Below are 14,838 nucleotides of genomic sequence, written 5' to 3'. Positions count from 1 at the left end.
CCGACCCAAACCTGGTTTTAATGTCAGCGAAACACATTTTATGCCACAATTCTAGCACAGAGAGAAACGTTCCAAATTGTTTTCTAAGCCAAATAGGAGAAATGAAACTTCGCTTGTTAAAAATGCAGACTCAAAGGCTCACCCTAGACCTTCTGAATCAGAATCTGCCTTTTAACAAGGTCCTAGGAAGATTCACATACACAATAACAGCACTGAAATATTAGATGTGGATAGCATAACACTGATCAAGTGGACAGCTGCATTAAAATCACCAGAGGAATTAAAATACAGATGTTCCAAGTCTCGCACTGCAGGTATATGGAATCAGTTTTTTCAGGGGATAGGACACCAAGTATAACCATGTTTGGGAGCCATTGGGCTAGTCTCTGGATTTTTGGGAGGAGATTGAAATACCCTGGAATCAGAAGCGGGTGCAGTGGGGATGGGTGCAGCAGTGGCTAAGGGAGGCTGGCCATGGGAATGAAGGTCTTAAAGTAAAACCTGGTGTGAAGCTCTGTTTGCAATCTCCTGTCCACCACAGAAACCATTATGTCAAACGGAACAGGGAGCAGGAGGACACATGGCCAAGGTGGCAGTTGAGAGGGTGGCAATATACTTTCAGGCTAATCTTTAAGGGTGATATCAAGACCTACTTTTAAAGTTCAGTCTGAGAACCACTGAGGCTCGAGGTAGAGTGAGCTGACTTGGGAGACAGGTGCCCTACCCCTAACTCCTTTCTGCTGCAACTCCACCCCAAGCTGCACATTTAACAGTTGTTTAACAAGTGTGAACTCCGTGTATTCCGTGTTTCCCCGAAAATAAGACATCCCCTGAAAATAAGACCTAGCGCATCTTTGGGAGCAAAATTAATATAAGACACTGTCTTATTTTGGGGGAAACAGGGTATATATATCATTAAATAGCATATTTAATGAAGCTTTTCCTTCTTTCCTAAAATCAATAGTACCCTGGAATGAAGAGAACATAATTATTTGCTTCAGGACTCGAAATGTTATTTGCTTTCCTAAATCACCATCATATCATAGAACAAAGGGGCTAGAGTAGACTTGACATTACATATATTGAGGTATATATGTAGATATATTATATATATCCTATATAATAAAAAGCTAATATGCAAATAGACTGAACAGCTGAACAACCGAACAACTGGTTGCATTGATGGTCACTGACCATCAGGGTGTGTGTGCAGAATGTGTCAGGCGTTGGCAGTAGCGGGATGGTGGAGCAGGTGAGCAGGGCTACCACACCAAGGTGGGTCACTGGGGCGAGCCTCTGGTAGTTATTGAAAATTCTTTGTTCCCTAGAGCCAAAGTCCCGCCCAGTGCTCGCACCTGCTGCCCAGGGCTGGTCCCAATCACTTGGCGCCATCTGCGGGTGCTAGCGGTGGCTGCTGGCCCTGATCGCCCCTGAGGGCTTCTCCATCTCCCTCTTCTCCCGAGGGGCGATCAGGGCAGCAGCTGCCACTTGTACCTGTTGCTGGCACTGGCTCCAATTGCTCTGTTTGGTGCAGCTCACATTTTTGGAGTAATGGAGGGCGGGGAAGCTTAACTCTCAAATCTTTCAGATAATAAATACTACTACTAATTTAGTGTGCTCACAAACTTCTTGTGATAATACAAAGCCAATATAAACATCATGGCCAGGCAAAGCATACTGGCCAGCACATGACAAAATATTATCCATCAGGAAAGAATACAACTCAAGGCTTTCTCCCCTCTCCAGAGAAGAGTATTTTTCTCCCCAAGGATTTAATGCATTATTCAGGAAGATAAAATATTTAAATGCAGCATCCTAAAAGGGTTAAGCTCACACTGTCACTTCTGCTTCAGGAAGATGACTCCAATAGAGTCTATGCAACCAACCAGAGGCCTTGGGCAACGCCTCTGGAACTAATCACCTTAGCCTTATCTCCTCTTGGGCTCGGAAATGAATAGCAGCAGCATGGTGTGTCAGCACACCAAGGTCACTGTAAGAAGTCTCACACACAGAGGAATTCAAAAACTGGCTCTCCCACAAGAAGCCCAGAAATCAACCTCCATGGCTCTAGGAAAAAGCTAGTCATGCTTCGGTCTGCAGTAAACAAGGGTGGAATAGATAATTTAGGCAGGGTGCAATAAGACCAGCAATTCTGATGCTTCCGCCGTGGGGACATGCTGCAATCTCCTTATTTTGCCTGCTCTCACCCAGGCTTGAAAGCAAGCATTAATTCCTCTCATTATTTGCTTTAATTGTGCCGTTATCTTCAGTCTAAGGATCAAAGCTCTGGCTGAGCACATATGGAGCACATCATTAGAAAATGATCTTGGGGATCAGACGGCTATGGGAAGAAATAAAACCCTGAGACAATCCAGGAAGGATACAGCCAACTCTGTTCCAACATCTGTAGTCCAGATACTGTAGAAGGGATTCGTGAGTTGTACCCCTCTACAAAGAGAAACGAGATGGAAAAGCAAGAAACAATTAATACAGAGGAAAAGGGGCACTTTCCTTTCTATATATTCTTAGAATATATTTCAGCTGGAGGGGTGGAGGGTGTATTTAGAAAAGTCACAGAGGGCTAAAACCGGTTTGGCTCAGTGGACAGAGCGTTGGTCTGTGGACTGAAGAGTCCCAGGTTCGATTCTGATCAAGGGCATGTACATTGGTTGCGGGCACATCCCCGGTGGCGGGTGTGCAGGAGGCAGCTGATGGATGTTTCTCTCTCATCGATGTTTCTAGATTTCTAGCCCTCTCCCTTCCTCTCTGTAAAAAAAAATCAATAAAATATGTTGGGGGAAAAAAAAGTCACAGAGGACTTAAATAGAAAAAGAGTTTGAAGAATTATCAGCCCAATCCGCCAGTGTTGTCCAATGTTGTTGAGCCTCAACCTAGGAACCAGGAGGTCACGGTTTGATTCCATGATCAGGGCATGTGCCCTGGTTGAGGGCTTGACCCCCAGCAGGAAGCATGCAGGAGGTAGCTGATCAATGATTCTCTTTCATTATTAATATTTCTCTCTCTCTCCCTTTCCCTCTCTCTTTGAAATCAATAAAATACAATTAAAAAAAAAAAAAGGAATAATCAGCCCAAGTAATCAGCCCAAGTAGTTTGCATCTATAAAGAGCTTTACCTTTGATTTAATCCCAATCCCTCTCTGAAGAAATGTCCACAGGTTTCCAACCACCCTTCCCCCTTTTGAAAACCCCTCCTGAAGAGCAGGCAGTGGGCATGCTGGTGCGCATTTCAGCCCAGAGTCCCACAGGCATCTGCTCACCTCTCACACATGTCAAATATGAAGAGGCAGAAAGAGCCAACAGCGATTGGTCCGACTTGCTTCCAATACCCTGCTATGTGATTCCGCTCATGCTGATCCTGATTAAAGCAAAGTTGAGAAATGAGATGAAGATGGGGAGAACAAAACAATTCCATAGGTGAGTCAGTCATTCGAACAACCCTTAATGACAACCTGTTGTGTATCACACATCCTGCCATACTCTAGGCATTCAAGAATGGGTGAGACCAAAATCTGTTCCTAAAACTCTCATAGTAATAACAACTGGGTGCTATGGGAACACAAAGAAAGGCCTCATAGGTTAAATCATTTAGAATTAAATTCCTATGTGACTTATTCTTCATGTTTGATAAGGTGGGGTGGTCTCTAGAGGACTGAATAAAGACTCTAAGGTATTAAACTATGTCAAATGTAAGAAGTCTCACGGTTAGGAAAATAAATCCATGTTTTCCCTATCTTTATTCAAAACAAAAATGGTTCCTCTTGATAAATGTACAAAGATATGAAAAGACAAAAATTAAAGGGGTGTAAAATGAGAAAATAGAGAAAGGCAAAAGACATTGTTGAGCATTCAGGTGGGACCCAGGTGGGACAGTCCACACCAGTTCACTCTGGGCAGTGCACTCCGCAGACTGTCCGGCAGCTGCCCCTGAGCCTACTCCACTCACTGTCCCTGCTGCTGAGGGCTCGGTCTCATGCTGGCGAACCGTCATGCCTCCCCTGGCAGTAGGCAAAGCCTCTCTCTCCTCTCACTGTTCTAAAAGGGCTGCACAGCTTCGGAAGCAATGATCAAACCATCATGGAATTTACAAACAGCCCACCAACCACAAAGCCCATGTGCTTGATCTGGGGCCCAAGCTCCAGCTGGTGTGTCATTTTAGCCACAGCGTGCTGACGGCACCATTCTTATTTTTAGCCACAGTACCGTCAATTCCTCTTGAAATACGATTTGGTGTCTGTGCAAACTGACCAGGAAGGTCAGTATTTCAGGGAAAGAGGGGTTACTAGGCCAGCTGGACAAACTGCCAGCTGGAAAGAACTGGGCCTACACTACACTCTGTCATGGTTACTTTGGTCCTGGGGATAAGCAGAGCAGAAGCCAAAGGACAAGAAATAATAATAATCACTAATCTTTGTGTGTTTATTCCCTGCTAAGTATGTTACATTTACATCTCATAAAAACCCTATACATAAATCCCATTTTATAGATAGGAACTTGAGATTCAGAGTGATTAAGTCCACTTGCCTAAGGCCACAGCTAAGCAGTGGTGAAGTAGAAATTGGAGCTGAAAGCCTGATCCCAAAACTCACTCCTGTAGCCACTAATTTATTCTGCCATATCCACTGTCCCTTCCCCGAGAGGTTCTTTCTCTTACCATCATGTGCTCGCCACAGAAGATAATCCAGAAGGAGAGAAGCATTGCGTAGAAGATGCCCTGCCGAATATCACCAAACAATAGCATCCAGGTCCAGTCAAACCCAATGGAAAACCATTCCACTGGGATATTGATAAACGTCATGGAGATCCCAAGGGCAAAGATGACTCTGATAGCAAGAACATATCAGGAAAATGACTTGATTCATTTCAGAAGCAGATCTTCAAACATCAGAAGCCAGTTTTGGGGAAATGAGATGTTATAATACTTATTGAAAATGAAGCTGTATGACCAATTTTCTTAGCTCCCATAATGAGCTTCTACACAGAGATACAAAATGTCTTTTTTTTGTGGTACCAATGCAGGATGGAGGAGTATTACCTTAACCTTTCTAGATCACTGAACTTAACCTCCTTAATCCCTGGGATTTTATTTTGGTACCAGCTCAGATTAAAAGCTTCCCGCAATGTTTTTGCTCTCCCTTGCCTTCTTAATCAGACCTCATTGAATATAATTATCCTCTCTCGTCTATTCAGGCTATCACTAACTTGATGGCTAAGAATATTCATTGTTATAATGCTTTCCTCAGCAACTGTGAGTTATATAAGCATATTCGTTTTAATAATACATGATTCCAAACAATATGAAATGCACATTCTTTTAATGGCTTGTTTAGTGTTACTGTTGCTTCCCCCACCCCCTATCACACTTATTAATTGTCATTTCTCTATCAAATTATTCATTGAGTCAGTGATTTATTTCTATTTTCATTCATTATTAATGAAGTACATATGTTTACTAAGCACATATTATGTGCTGGGCACTTTGTTAGGGTTATACATACCTAAATAAATATGAGCAGTTCTTCCAATCCTGGAAATCTGTTTAGTGCCTCATCCAGATAAAGAGACAAAGTGTAATAAGCGATATGACAGAAATGTATGCCCAGGCTGTCACTGGGACCTCTAACTTTGACAGAAATTAAAGTGAGTTGTAAGTCAAGAATAGGGGAGGAAGGGCATTCCAAGCAGAGGGAAGTGCCTGGATGGGGGAAACAGAAGCCTGGAACAGCCTGAGCATCTTGGGGATCTGTATGAGGCACTTATCAGGAAATGTCAGGACATGATACTAAAGAAGTGAAAAGGGGCAAGCTCATGAGGAAACTTGAATACCTCATTAGAGAATTTGCAATTTATCCTAAAAGAACTGAAGATCCAATAAAAAAAGGCTCAACAGTGGAGTAACATCATTCATTCATTCATTCATTCAATGAATTCATATTTATTGAGTTCCTGTTATGTACCAGTCACTATTCTAGACACTAGGAATGTAATAGATAGCAAAACAAAGATCCCACTCTTTTGATAACTGCATTCAGATGGGGTTAGAGGAGGGGTATACAGGGAAAGATAATAAATAATGATTGTTATAAAGAAAAATAAAGCAAGGTGGGAGAATGGAGAGTGGTGTTATTTTATGCATGGTGGGCAGGAAAAGCCTTTAAGAGAAGATACATAAGAACAGGGCCTGAAGGAAATGAGGAATTGAGCCATAGATATATCTGGATAAGAGCATTTCAGATAACCAGAACAGCAAGTGCAAAGTTCCTGGGGTTAGGCATGTTTGAGTTCCATCAAGGGGATGGTAGGTGGTGAAGAGGATAAGAGATAAAATCAGAGACAGTAAGAGTCCATAGCATCCAGGGCTTTATAGGCTAGAGCAAGGGAGGTGCAAAGCCAATAGAGAGCTTCGGGCAGAGGAGTGACATGATCTGATTTACACTTGAAAGGGAATCTGGCTGCAGAGTGAATAGGTTATAGGGAGGAAAATGGTGGAAACAAGAACAGTTCAGAGGCTATTTCAAATAAACCAAGTGAGAAATGATGGTGAATTAGGGTAGCAGCAATGAAAATTGTGGGATTTCTTGGTGGGTTAGACGAGGAGCGTGAGAAACCAAAAGTCAAGGGGACAGGGTGGAGTTGCCATTTCCCATGATGGGAACTCCCGGGAGAGGAGCTGGTTCGAAATGGGAGGATAGCCATTGTTTTTTGCACGTGTTGTATTTCTGTGTAAGTGAAGATATTGAATAAACAGCTGGAATATTTGAGTCGACAGTTGGGAGAGGCTGAGATTGATGATTATAAATTAATAGTCATCATTTAGGTGCTTTTTAAAACCATGAGTCCAAATGAGGTCATCCAAGGACTAAGCACAGATAATAAGGAGATAAGTTCCAAAGACTGAGCCCTGGCTCCAAAGTTTAAGAGGTTGGAAAGTTGGTCGGAAACAGCAATGGAGACGGAGTGGTGGTCAGCAAAAAAGGAGAATGCCCACAAAAAGGGTGGAAAAGGCTCAAAAATGAGGGGGGGCAGTGTTCAATCGTGTCAAATGCTGATGTGTCAAGAAAAGTGAGGACTGAGGCAGGACCATTGGGTTTGGAATGCTGGTGATCCTGTCAAGACCAGTTTCACGGAGTAGCGGGAGGGAGTGGTGTGTGAAATGGGCTTAAGAAAAAATAGGAGAAGATTACAGACAAAAAATTTTTGAGGAGTTTTGTTGTAAAAAAAGAAAAATGGTGTGATGGCTTCTGGGAGAAACAGGAAAAGGAAAAGTCTTGTTCAAGAATGAGAGCTAGCAGAGAGTATTTGTACATTAGTGGGAATGGTTCAGCAAAAAGGAAAAAAGTCAGTAATATGGGAGAGAAAGGGATACATCTACAGGAATATTGTCCTTCTGGACTGGGCTTAGGTAGGAGAAAGGCAGCTCATCCTCTGTAACAGAAGTATCTGATTCAGACCGTGGGAATGAGAAGCAAGGACGGAACAAAGAGCAGAAAGAGAGAGAACCTGCAGCATTTAATAATAATTTGTATGTGAAAGCTGGAGGAGAAAAAAGTCCAAAATGATTCCTGGTCAAATCACTAGCCCAAGTACTACACTGACCACTTGAACTAGATCCTGCTAAACAGGAGCAGACAGTTAGATCATGCGATGCTGTGTTCCTCAGGGTATTCCCAAACCAGCCCTTACTTTTCTAGAAGCACTGGGGGGCGGGACATCATGGTGATCCTCCTCCAATACCACACCATAATGATGAAGATGCTGGGCGTAAGGAAGGTCTTCATGGCAAACCACACCTTGGTGAAGCCTCCGTTTTGGTGGATTCCCTAGAGAGAGGCCAACATTTTGAAGGTGAACATATCTTAGCGTTATTTTCTACCAGCAGAGAGAGGCAAGGAGGGGTGGGGGGCTTGTCTGCTGAACTGTCCAGATCAAAAGCCTTCACATTCAGAGCATATACTGTTGCCTACTCTCCCTGACCCCTTCTCAGGCATTGTAGAAATATAAATCCAAAGGCATAAAAATGGACCCACACAATACAAAGGGGATGATTAAGAATATGATCAAAGATTTTTCTGTATGGCCTTCATTGAAAAGTTGGAGATACCGTAGATGACCAAAGTTAAGACTGGTAAAATGTGTTAAAAGTAAATCTATGTGAGAGTGTGTGCATGTGTGTGTGTGTATTTAATATTCATTCACTGCATATATAAAATATTCACAATATACAATTAACATATTCACAAAATACCATTAAAATAAAAGAGTAAGTCCTGGCCAGTGTGACTCAGTGGTTGAGTATCGACCTATGAACCAGGTGGTTATGGTTCGATTCCTGGTCAGGGCACATGCCCAGGTTGTGGGTTCTGATCGATGATTCTTTCTCATCACTGATGTTTCTATCTTTCTCTCCCTCTCCCTTCCTCTCTGAAATCGATAAATATATATTTTTTAAAAAGAGAGCAAAAATGTCAATTGAGTATAATCCTATTTTTTGTACATAAATATATGTATAGAAGAAATCTGAAATCAAAACCTCAATAGTAGTTATTTCTATATGCTAGGACATTGGTCGGCAAACTCATTAGTCAACAGAGTGGGAAACTGTGAGCTGCAGTTTGCCGACCACTGACAGTACAGGTAATTTTTATGTCCTATGTGTTTACTTGTACTTTCTAATTTTCTACAATATATATGTATTTCTTGTGTAACTATGTTTTAGATTAAAAAATGGTCCCCTCACCCCATGTTCTAATTTTTCCATTAAACAAATAAATGGAAAGAACCTAAAACACCACTGTTCCTGTTAACATTTAGGTTTGCAAGGTGAAACATGTAAAAAATAACTGTTTTTATCTTGGTGTTATTCATTATACAATCATGATCATTATGACATCTTCAATGGGCGAAATAACCGCTTTATTTTCCGTTTCTGTAATCTCTCACACAAATTTCTAATCTCAGCCATCATGGGTATATGTTACTATTCTTATTTCTCAGATGAGACAATAGAGGTTTGGAGATACCAAGAGTGAGAGGCGTGTTCCCTTTCAATGCACTTGCTCCATAACCAGTTCTTAGCCTGTGTTCTAGTGCTGCAGACTGCCTGGGTCAATGAGATACACTTACCACCAACCGAATATCTTTTATCTCCCCAATGCCAACGTTGATTTTCTTCTTTTCATTCACAGGCAGCCGGATGTTCAGAAGGTAGTACTTATGAGCCACAGACCCAATTTCCATTAAAGGAAGGACGTCGCATTCATAGTAACGGCCCTCGTGCTCTGGGGTCTGGAAGAAGAACGGAGGTTTTGAGGCAGGGTCACTATTGCCAATGGATTGTCTGATCTGTCTTACTTGTGCCTCCTAGCATGAATTCTTAAAGGTATTCCTAGCTAATGCTTAAAGGTATTCCTTAGAGGTACAGACAACAGGGCACACTGGAGGCATTGTATCCACTAGCTGCCCTTCCTTCCTTCAAAAAACAAACACCCATTAGCCACATTTGAGGTAGAACCTAAAATCTTAGTAGGTAAAAAACAAAAACCTCTTCTGTCTCCTTGCATGTTTCTCAGTGTTTTAACCCTCACTTGAGCCTCCTATCAGATTCATCTGGTCTACCAGGACTGCATGCTTTTTATCTGCAGCCCATTACTGGAGACCTGTAAGGCTCTGTGGGACAGTTAACTTCTTAAGGTTCAGGAGGAAGCTCTTGCTGACATTCCGCACAGTCTTAGGTAATGGCTAATTACTTACATGGTTTTGGCCAGCAGGAGAAGCTGCAAGAAGCTGAGAACATCTATGTTTTATTGATTTGACAGAAAAAGAAGCAACTCCAGGAACCCTTGAGACTTGGGGAAGACAGAAAGGGATGAAAGGCAATAATGGGATTAGTTTGAGATGACTGCTTGGAATTTTCTATCTCCAGCGCTTCTAAACTGCCCAAGAGGCAAGATGGCAGAAGGAGCAGACATTTTAATTAAACAAAAATTAATCCCAGCTTTTAAAAGAAGTCTTCCACCCTTCCTGCCAATCAATTGAAGAGTTACAGCCCAGAACATGGCAGTGGGAGGTTGGAGAGTAGGGGCACAGGTTGTTTTGAAAACTAAATTCTGCTTTCCCACACCAGGACTCCTGGTTTTGTGATCCTACCGAGGGGTAGAGGCTTAGGGTAAATATGGCCATGTAGAGGCATAAGCTTTAGCAGCCAGGGACTTTTTCCTGATAAAAGAGGTGAGTGTCTACCATCGATGTAGGGTATATATGACAGCTTCAATGTTTGATGATCAAATGATAGGGAAGACCTAATTTGTTGTTCCCAAGGCTGAATTCTCAGAATTTCTATAAATTTTTGTGAATCGTCAAGAGCAAAAAGTCAATGGAAAAATCAGAAGGAATATAATAAGAAGTCTATAGACTAGTATATGAAGAGTCTTTTGCCCATTCTGTGATCTTGTGGAGTTCTTTATTGGAGAGTCAGAACTTAGAGTGGAATGAACAGAGACCTCCGTATAGAGACCAAAGACACACATGGCAAAGTAGAGGTATAGCATGCAAATATCTGGCTTGTTTGCTTCTACTCCCTATTCAGAGCAGACATCATTAATCAATCATGATTGTTTTTTATCCTTTAAGGTTGGAGGGACTCTTATCAGAATTATCAGTCGATTAGACTTGGCTTAGGGAATTTAAAATGTTTTTCTGCAGAAAGAATCCTGCTTTTTACCCAAACTCCATCTGCAGGCTGGATTATTCTTCCTGTATAGGCTTGTCTTTCTCTCCTTCCTGTTCCTTTCTCTCTCATATATTTACAAATCAGAGCTAGTGGTAGGCCTCTGCAGGAACAACTAAAAACACACTATAGGCTCTGATTCAACCTCAGATTAAGCTGCATTGAGGAGGTTGCTGACCCCCTGTGGTACCAGCAAGGAGGATTTTCTGATATGTTTCCAATCAGAGTCTTGCTTTATTGAGACTTTGAGGGGAAAGAGAGTTTTATTTAGTCGAATGCTATAGTCCCAAAAGTAATAGTATTGGGTTGAGGCATGGGCCTTCCAAGTCCAGCCTTCAGCTCTGATGGGGAAGAAACGAATGACATTGCATCAGACATGCCTGAGGACCGGCACTGTGCTGTGATAAGAATAGCAATGACCTGACCTTGCTCCTTGTTGGATACCTTGTGAAGGTCATCCACCTCATTTGGCCTCACTTTCCTCATAAGTAAAACAAGAAGGTAAAATAAGATAATCTACAGGGTTCTAGTCCCCTTTCATTGTTCTCCAGGGGTCTTCTACTTCCCTGGCCGTACAGAGAGCTAATGCTATCAACTCATGAAACAAATTTATCTTAAGTTTCCCTGGCATTGGGGCTCAGTGGTTCAGTGACAACCTATGTACCAGGAGGTCATGGTTCAATTCCCAGTCAGGGCACATGCCTGGGTTGCAGGCTTAATTCCAGTAGGGGGTGTGCAGGAGATAGTTGATCAATGATGTTCCTCTCTCATTGATGTTTCTCTCTCAATAACTCTCACTTTCTCTCTCTCTCTCTCTAAAAATCAATTAAAAATGTTTTTAATCTAAGTTAAATAAACCAAATACACTGGATTCCAAAATCCTGGCCTAGCCTACCTGTCTCAAAGATAAACACTGCATCCTGTTCGGGATTTTTCCATACACACTGAAGTTCTGCCTCTGCCAGTATTTAGGACATTTAGAAAGACAATCGCCCCTCTCTCTTTACTTTCTCTCATCCCCCTTAGGCCTTCCCCAGCTCCAGCCAACTCCAGCATGAGACTGACTAATTAGGACAAATTACAGCAGGTGGCAACTTGACTACTTCTTTTTTTTTTTTTTTTAACTTCACAAACCACAAGGGACTAAAACCCTTTACAGCAATTTCTCATTTAATCTTCAGACTCAAAACTAAATTTAACTGCAATCAGAAAGCACAGATTTGATGATTCATTTTCCTTCACACTTTTCAAGTTTAATATCTTTCTTGAGAGGAATCAACACATCCTAAAGATAATTAAGCAGCCAACACCTAGGAATAGTTGCAGGCTTCTTAATGACTCCCCCTCACTCTGCTTCCCAGTGCCCTCCAAGTGTGCAAGTGAGGTGAGAAATTACTTTTCCCTTTTCTGAGGATGAAATTCCATATCCTGAAGCTTTATATCCTTTAGCATAGATATCCAACCAGTCTCACCTCTGAAAGACGCAGGCAACTTGCAGCAACAGCTAGAAAGGTTTTAATTAATTTTCTCTGTTGCACACAAAGCTCTGAACATATTAGATAGTCCCCTCTCCTGCTACTTCCAGTTTCCCTCTACCACTCATTTTCACCCACCGGTTGTCCCCTGAAGGCTCCCCAAACAATTCCAGGTGGCTTTATTTTTGTTGCAAGTGGAACTATATTTGGCACTCAGCAAAGGGTCTAGGGCAGTGGCTCTCAAATTTTATCAAGCTTAGGAAAAGAAATCGAAATCCTCTAGAAACAGATTCTTTGCTCCTGCCCGCTGCGATTTTGACCCTTCAGATTTTTTATTTTTTTTTACCCTTAGAATCTACATTTCCTACAAGCTCTCAGATGATGTTGAAGCTGTCAGTCCCAGATCATGCTTGCTGTAGCTCTAGTCTATGGAACCCGGAACAGAGACTTAATAAATGTCAGGTGCCCCAATAGGTGCTTGTGCCCATGAGAGTTCTAGTGGCCCATCTGATTAACATCCTCTTTCATTCTCAAATGTGTCCCAGACTACATGTTACACGATAAGGTCATTCTGCTTATGTTCACTATTCTGTCTAGTCCTTACAAAGACTCATATATCATCATTATATCATCATCATTATTATTATTATTATTCCATTTTACAGAAGGGAAATTGAAGCTCAGACAGAATAAGTAAATTTGCCTAAAGTTATGCAGACAATAAGTGATACAGCCTAGAACTGAAGATATGCTTTGCTTCAAATCCATGCTTTTACTTAATGTTAATTCTGTGAGCATGCCCCGTCTTACTCCTCCTCAAGGTAGGATGGACAGGGGAGGGGCATGGTACTGAGAGGCTTCAACCTGCCATTCTCACAATTCCACAGGGAATCTCAACATTATAGTTAGCGGCAAAAGCAAAAGGCCAATGCTAGGAAAGGAACTAAACAAAACAATGGAGTAGGTATTACAAAGCTATCCAAATCCTTCAGGAGCAATTGATCTAGAGATGCCGTGTGACAAATGACATACTCAAGAATGTGCTCTCATAAAGTTTGGCCTCTCATACACTTCACACAAAGAAAATGAGACCATTTCTGTACCTGAAGGACCATCAGAGATCACCTATCATTGCTGGTGCACCACATCAGCACCCTTGGGGAATGTGGGTAACCATGAGTAATAGTAACTATGGCTCCATTTTACCTTCACAGAGACTTTTAAGAGCAGAGGGGTAAGTAAGGGTGAGGGGTCAGAATATCAGGGAGGCATGTGTAAGGGCAACACTTGACTTTTATAAAGGGCCTCCAGCTAATTTTGATTTGGTCCTTTAATCATCAAATCCCACTATCCCTGGAGGTCACTGAATCAATCTTTGGGCCTTTGCCCCAAAGAAAATGTTCCCATATTTTTAATGCAGCATAGCAATCTCCCTTCCATGGGTGGTTGGCTGAGTTCTCCTAGAAGAACAAGAGAAGGGAGAGTCTTAAAGATGGATTAGAAGACTGAGCATGTCTTTCTGTCTGTGGTCAATGGGATTTTTAGTCTTCATACCTACACATGAACTTTGGCAGCAAAGAGAAGCCAAAGAAAAAGAGAAGTAGACTCAGCACTAATCCAATATCAAGGTTCTTATATATCAAAGTAATTCAGCAATTTTCTTCAGACACATTCAGCTATTAACCAAAGAATGAAGAATTTATTTTTATGGAAGTATTTCAGAGAAACAACTAAACCACTTCAGACAGACATTCCTTCTATTCTTTCCTCCTTTGCCAGGACAGGAAATATCTACACAGCCCTTTTCTCTACTAAGACAAATGATAATGTGGGTTATGCATGCTAAGGAATAAGGAACATGTCTGTTAATTGTAAAGCATATCTTCCCGCATACCTGGAAATCAACAATAAAAACTCCAACAAATTAGACAACAAGGAATCCTACCTTGGGGGATGTGAAGGTACACTTGAGTTTCCGAGGCACTCTCTCATGGGCCATTTCAGTCCATTCAGCAAACATATCATCACGATAAGCCAGGGAAACGTCCATGGAAACTTCTGCATTTTCTCCTGCAAGAGAAAGAACTCACAATTCCAAAATAGCTTTGGACACAGCTAAAAAATTCTTATAGGTTCTGCCATGGAAACCAATAAGATAAATAGACGATAGAGATAGATAGATAGATAGATAGATAGATACTTAGTGCATATCAAATTCCAAATCTGAAATTCTAACTCTAGAGACTTAAAAGTCATTAAATGAATGTCTAGCTAGATTATAGGTCCCCTTTTATTACTGCTGTGCAGAGATGGGGGCCTCACTCTCTCTGAGGCAGCTCAGATGGTCTTATTCTGACTCATTCAACACTTATCCTCCTATAACCTGCACTACAGGTTCTAGGTCTGCCCAGAGGAATCACATGGAAGGTAAGGTACTTCTTCTATAGAAGTTTGTTAGGCCCTGAAAGCCATGTCTCATATCTGTTTGTGTTTTCTCTCCTCCCTGAGAGAAATGTGACCAGGTTTTTCAACTCCTCTCAGAAACATGATTTAAATACCTTTGGTGCTTTCTTCTGGACATACTGTAGTCTAACAGCACTCTTGTTAACATTACTTGCAA

General features: G+C 41.7%; 1 protein-coding gene across 7 annotated transcripts in view; it reads right to left on the bottom strand.

Annotated features, from left to right (window-relative positions):
- Positions 1-14,838, bottom strand: part of WLS (Wnt ligand secretion mediator) — a 102,632-nt gene that overhangs the window by 20,789 nt on the left and 67,005 nt on the right. For all 7 annotated transcript variants that reach the window (XM_045584484.1, XM_036445016.2, XM_045584483.1 and 4 more), the window contains 6 exons: positions 14,164-14,288; positions 9,141-9,302; positions 7,701-7,837; positions 4,672-4,840; positions 3,278-3,375; positions 2,385-2,448 (listed from right to left, as the gene is read on the bottom strand). In XM_045584484.1, coding sequence (XP_045440440.1) covers positions 2,385-2,448; positions 3,278-3,375; positions 4,672-4,840; positions 7,701-7,837; positions 9,141-9,302; positions 14,164-14,288 — 755 coding nt within the window. The remainder of the gene's footprint in view (positions 1-2,384; positions 2,449-3,277; positions 3,376-4,671; positions 4,841-7,700; positions 7,838-9,140; positions 9,303-14,163; positions 14,289-14,838) is intronic.

The sequence above is a fragment of the Pipistrellus kuhlii genome, unplaced genomic scaffold, assembly GCF_014108245.1.
Source record: "Pipistrellus kuhlii isolate mPipKuh1 unplaced genomic scaffold, mPipKuh1.p scaffold_m20_p_2, whole genome shotgun sequence".
Lineage (NCBI taxonomy): Eukaryota > Metazoa > Chordata > Mammalia > Chiroptera > Vespertilionidae > Pipistrellus > Pipistrellus kuhlii.
This window is presented reverse-complemented; position numbering and strand designations above follow the sequence as displayed.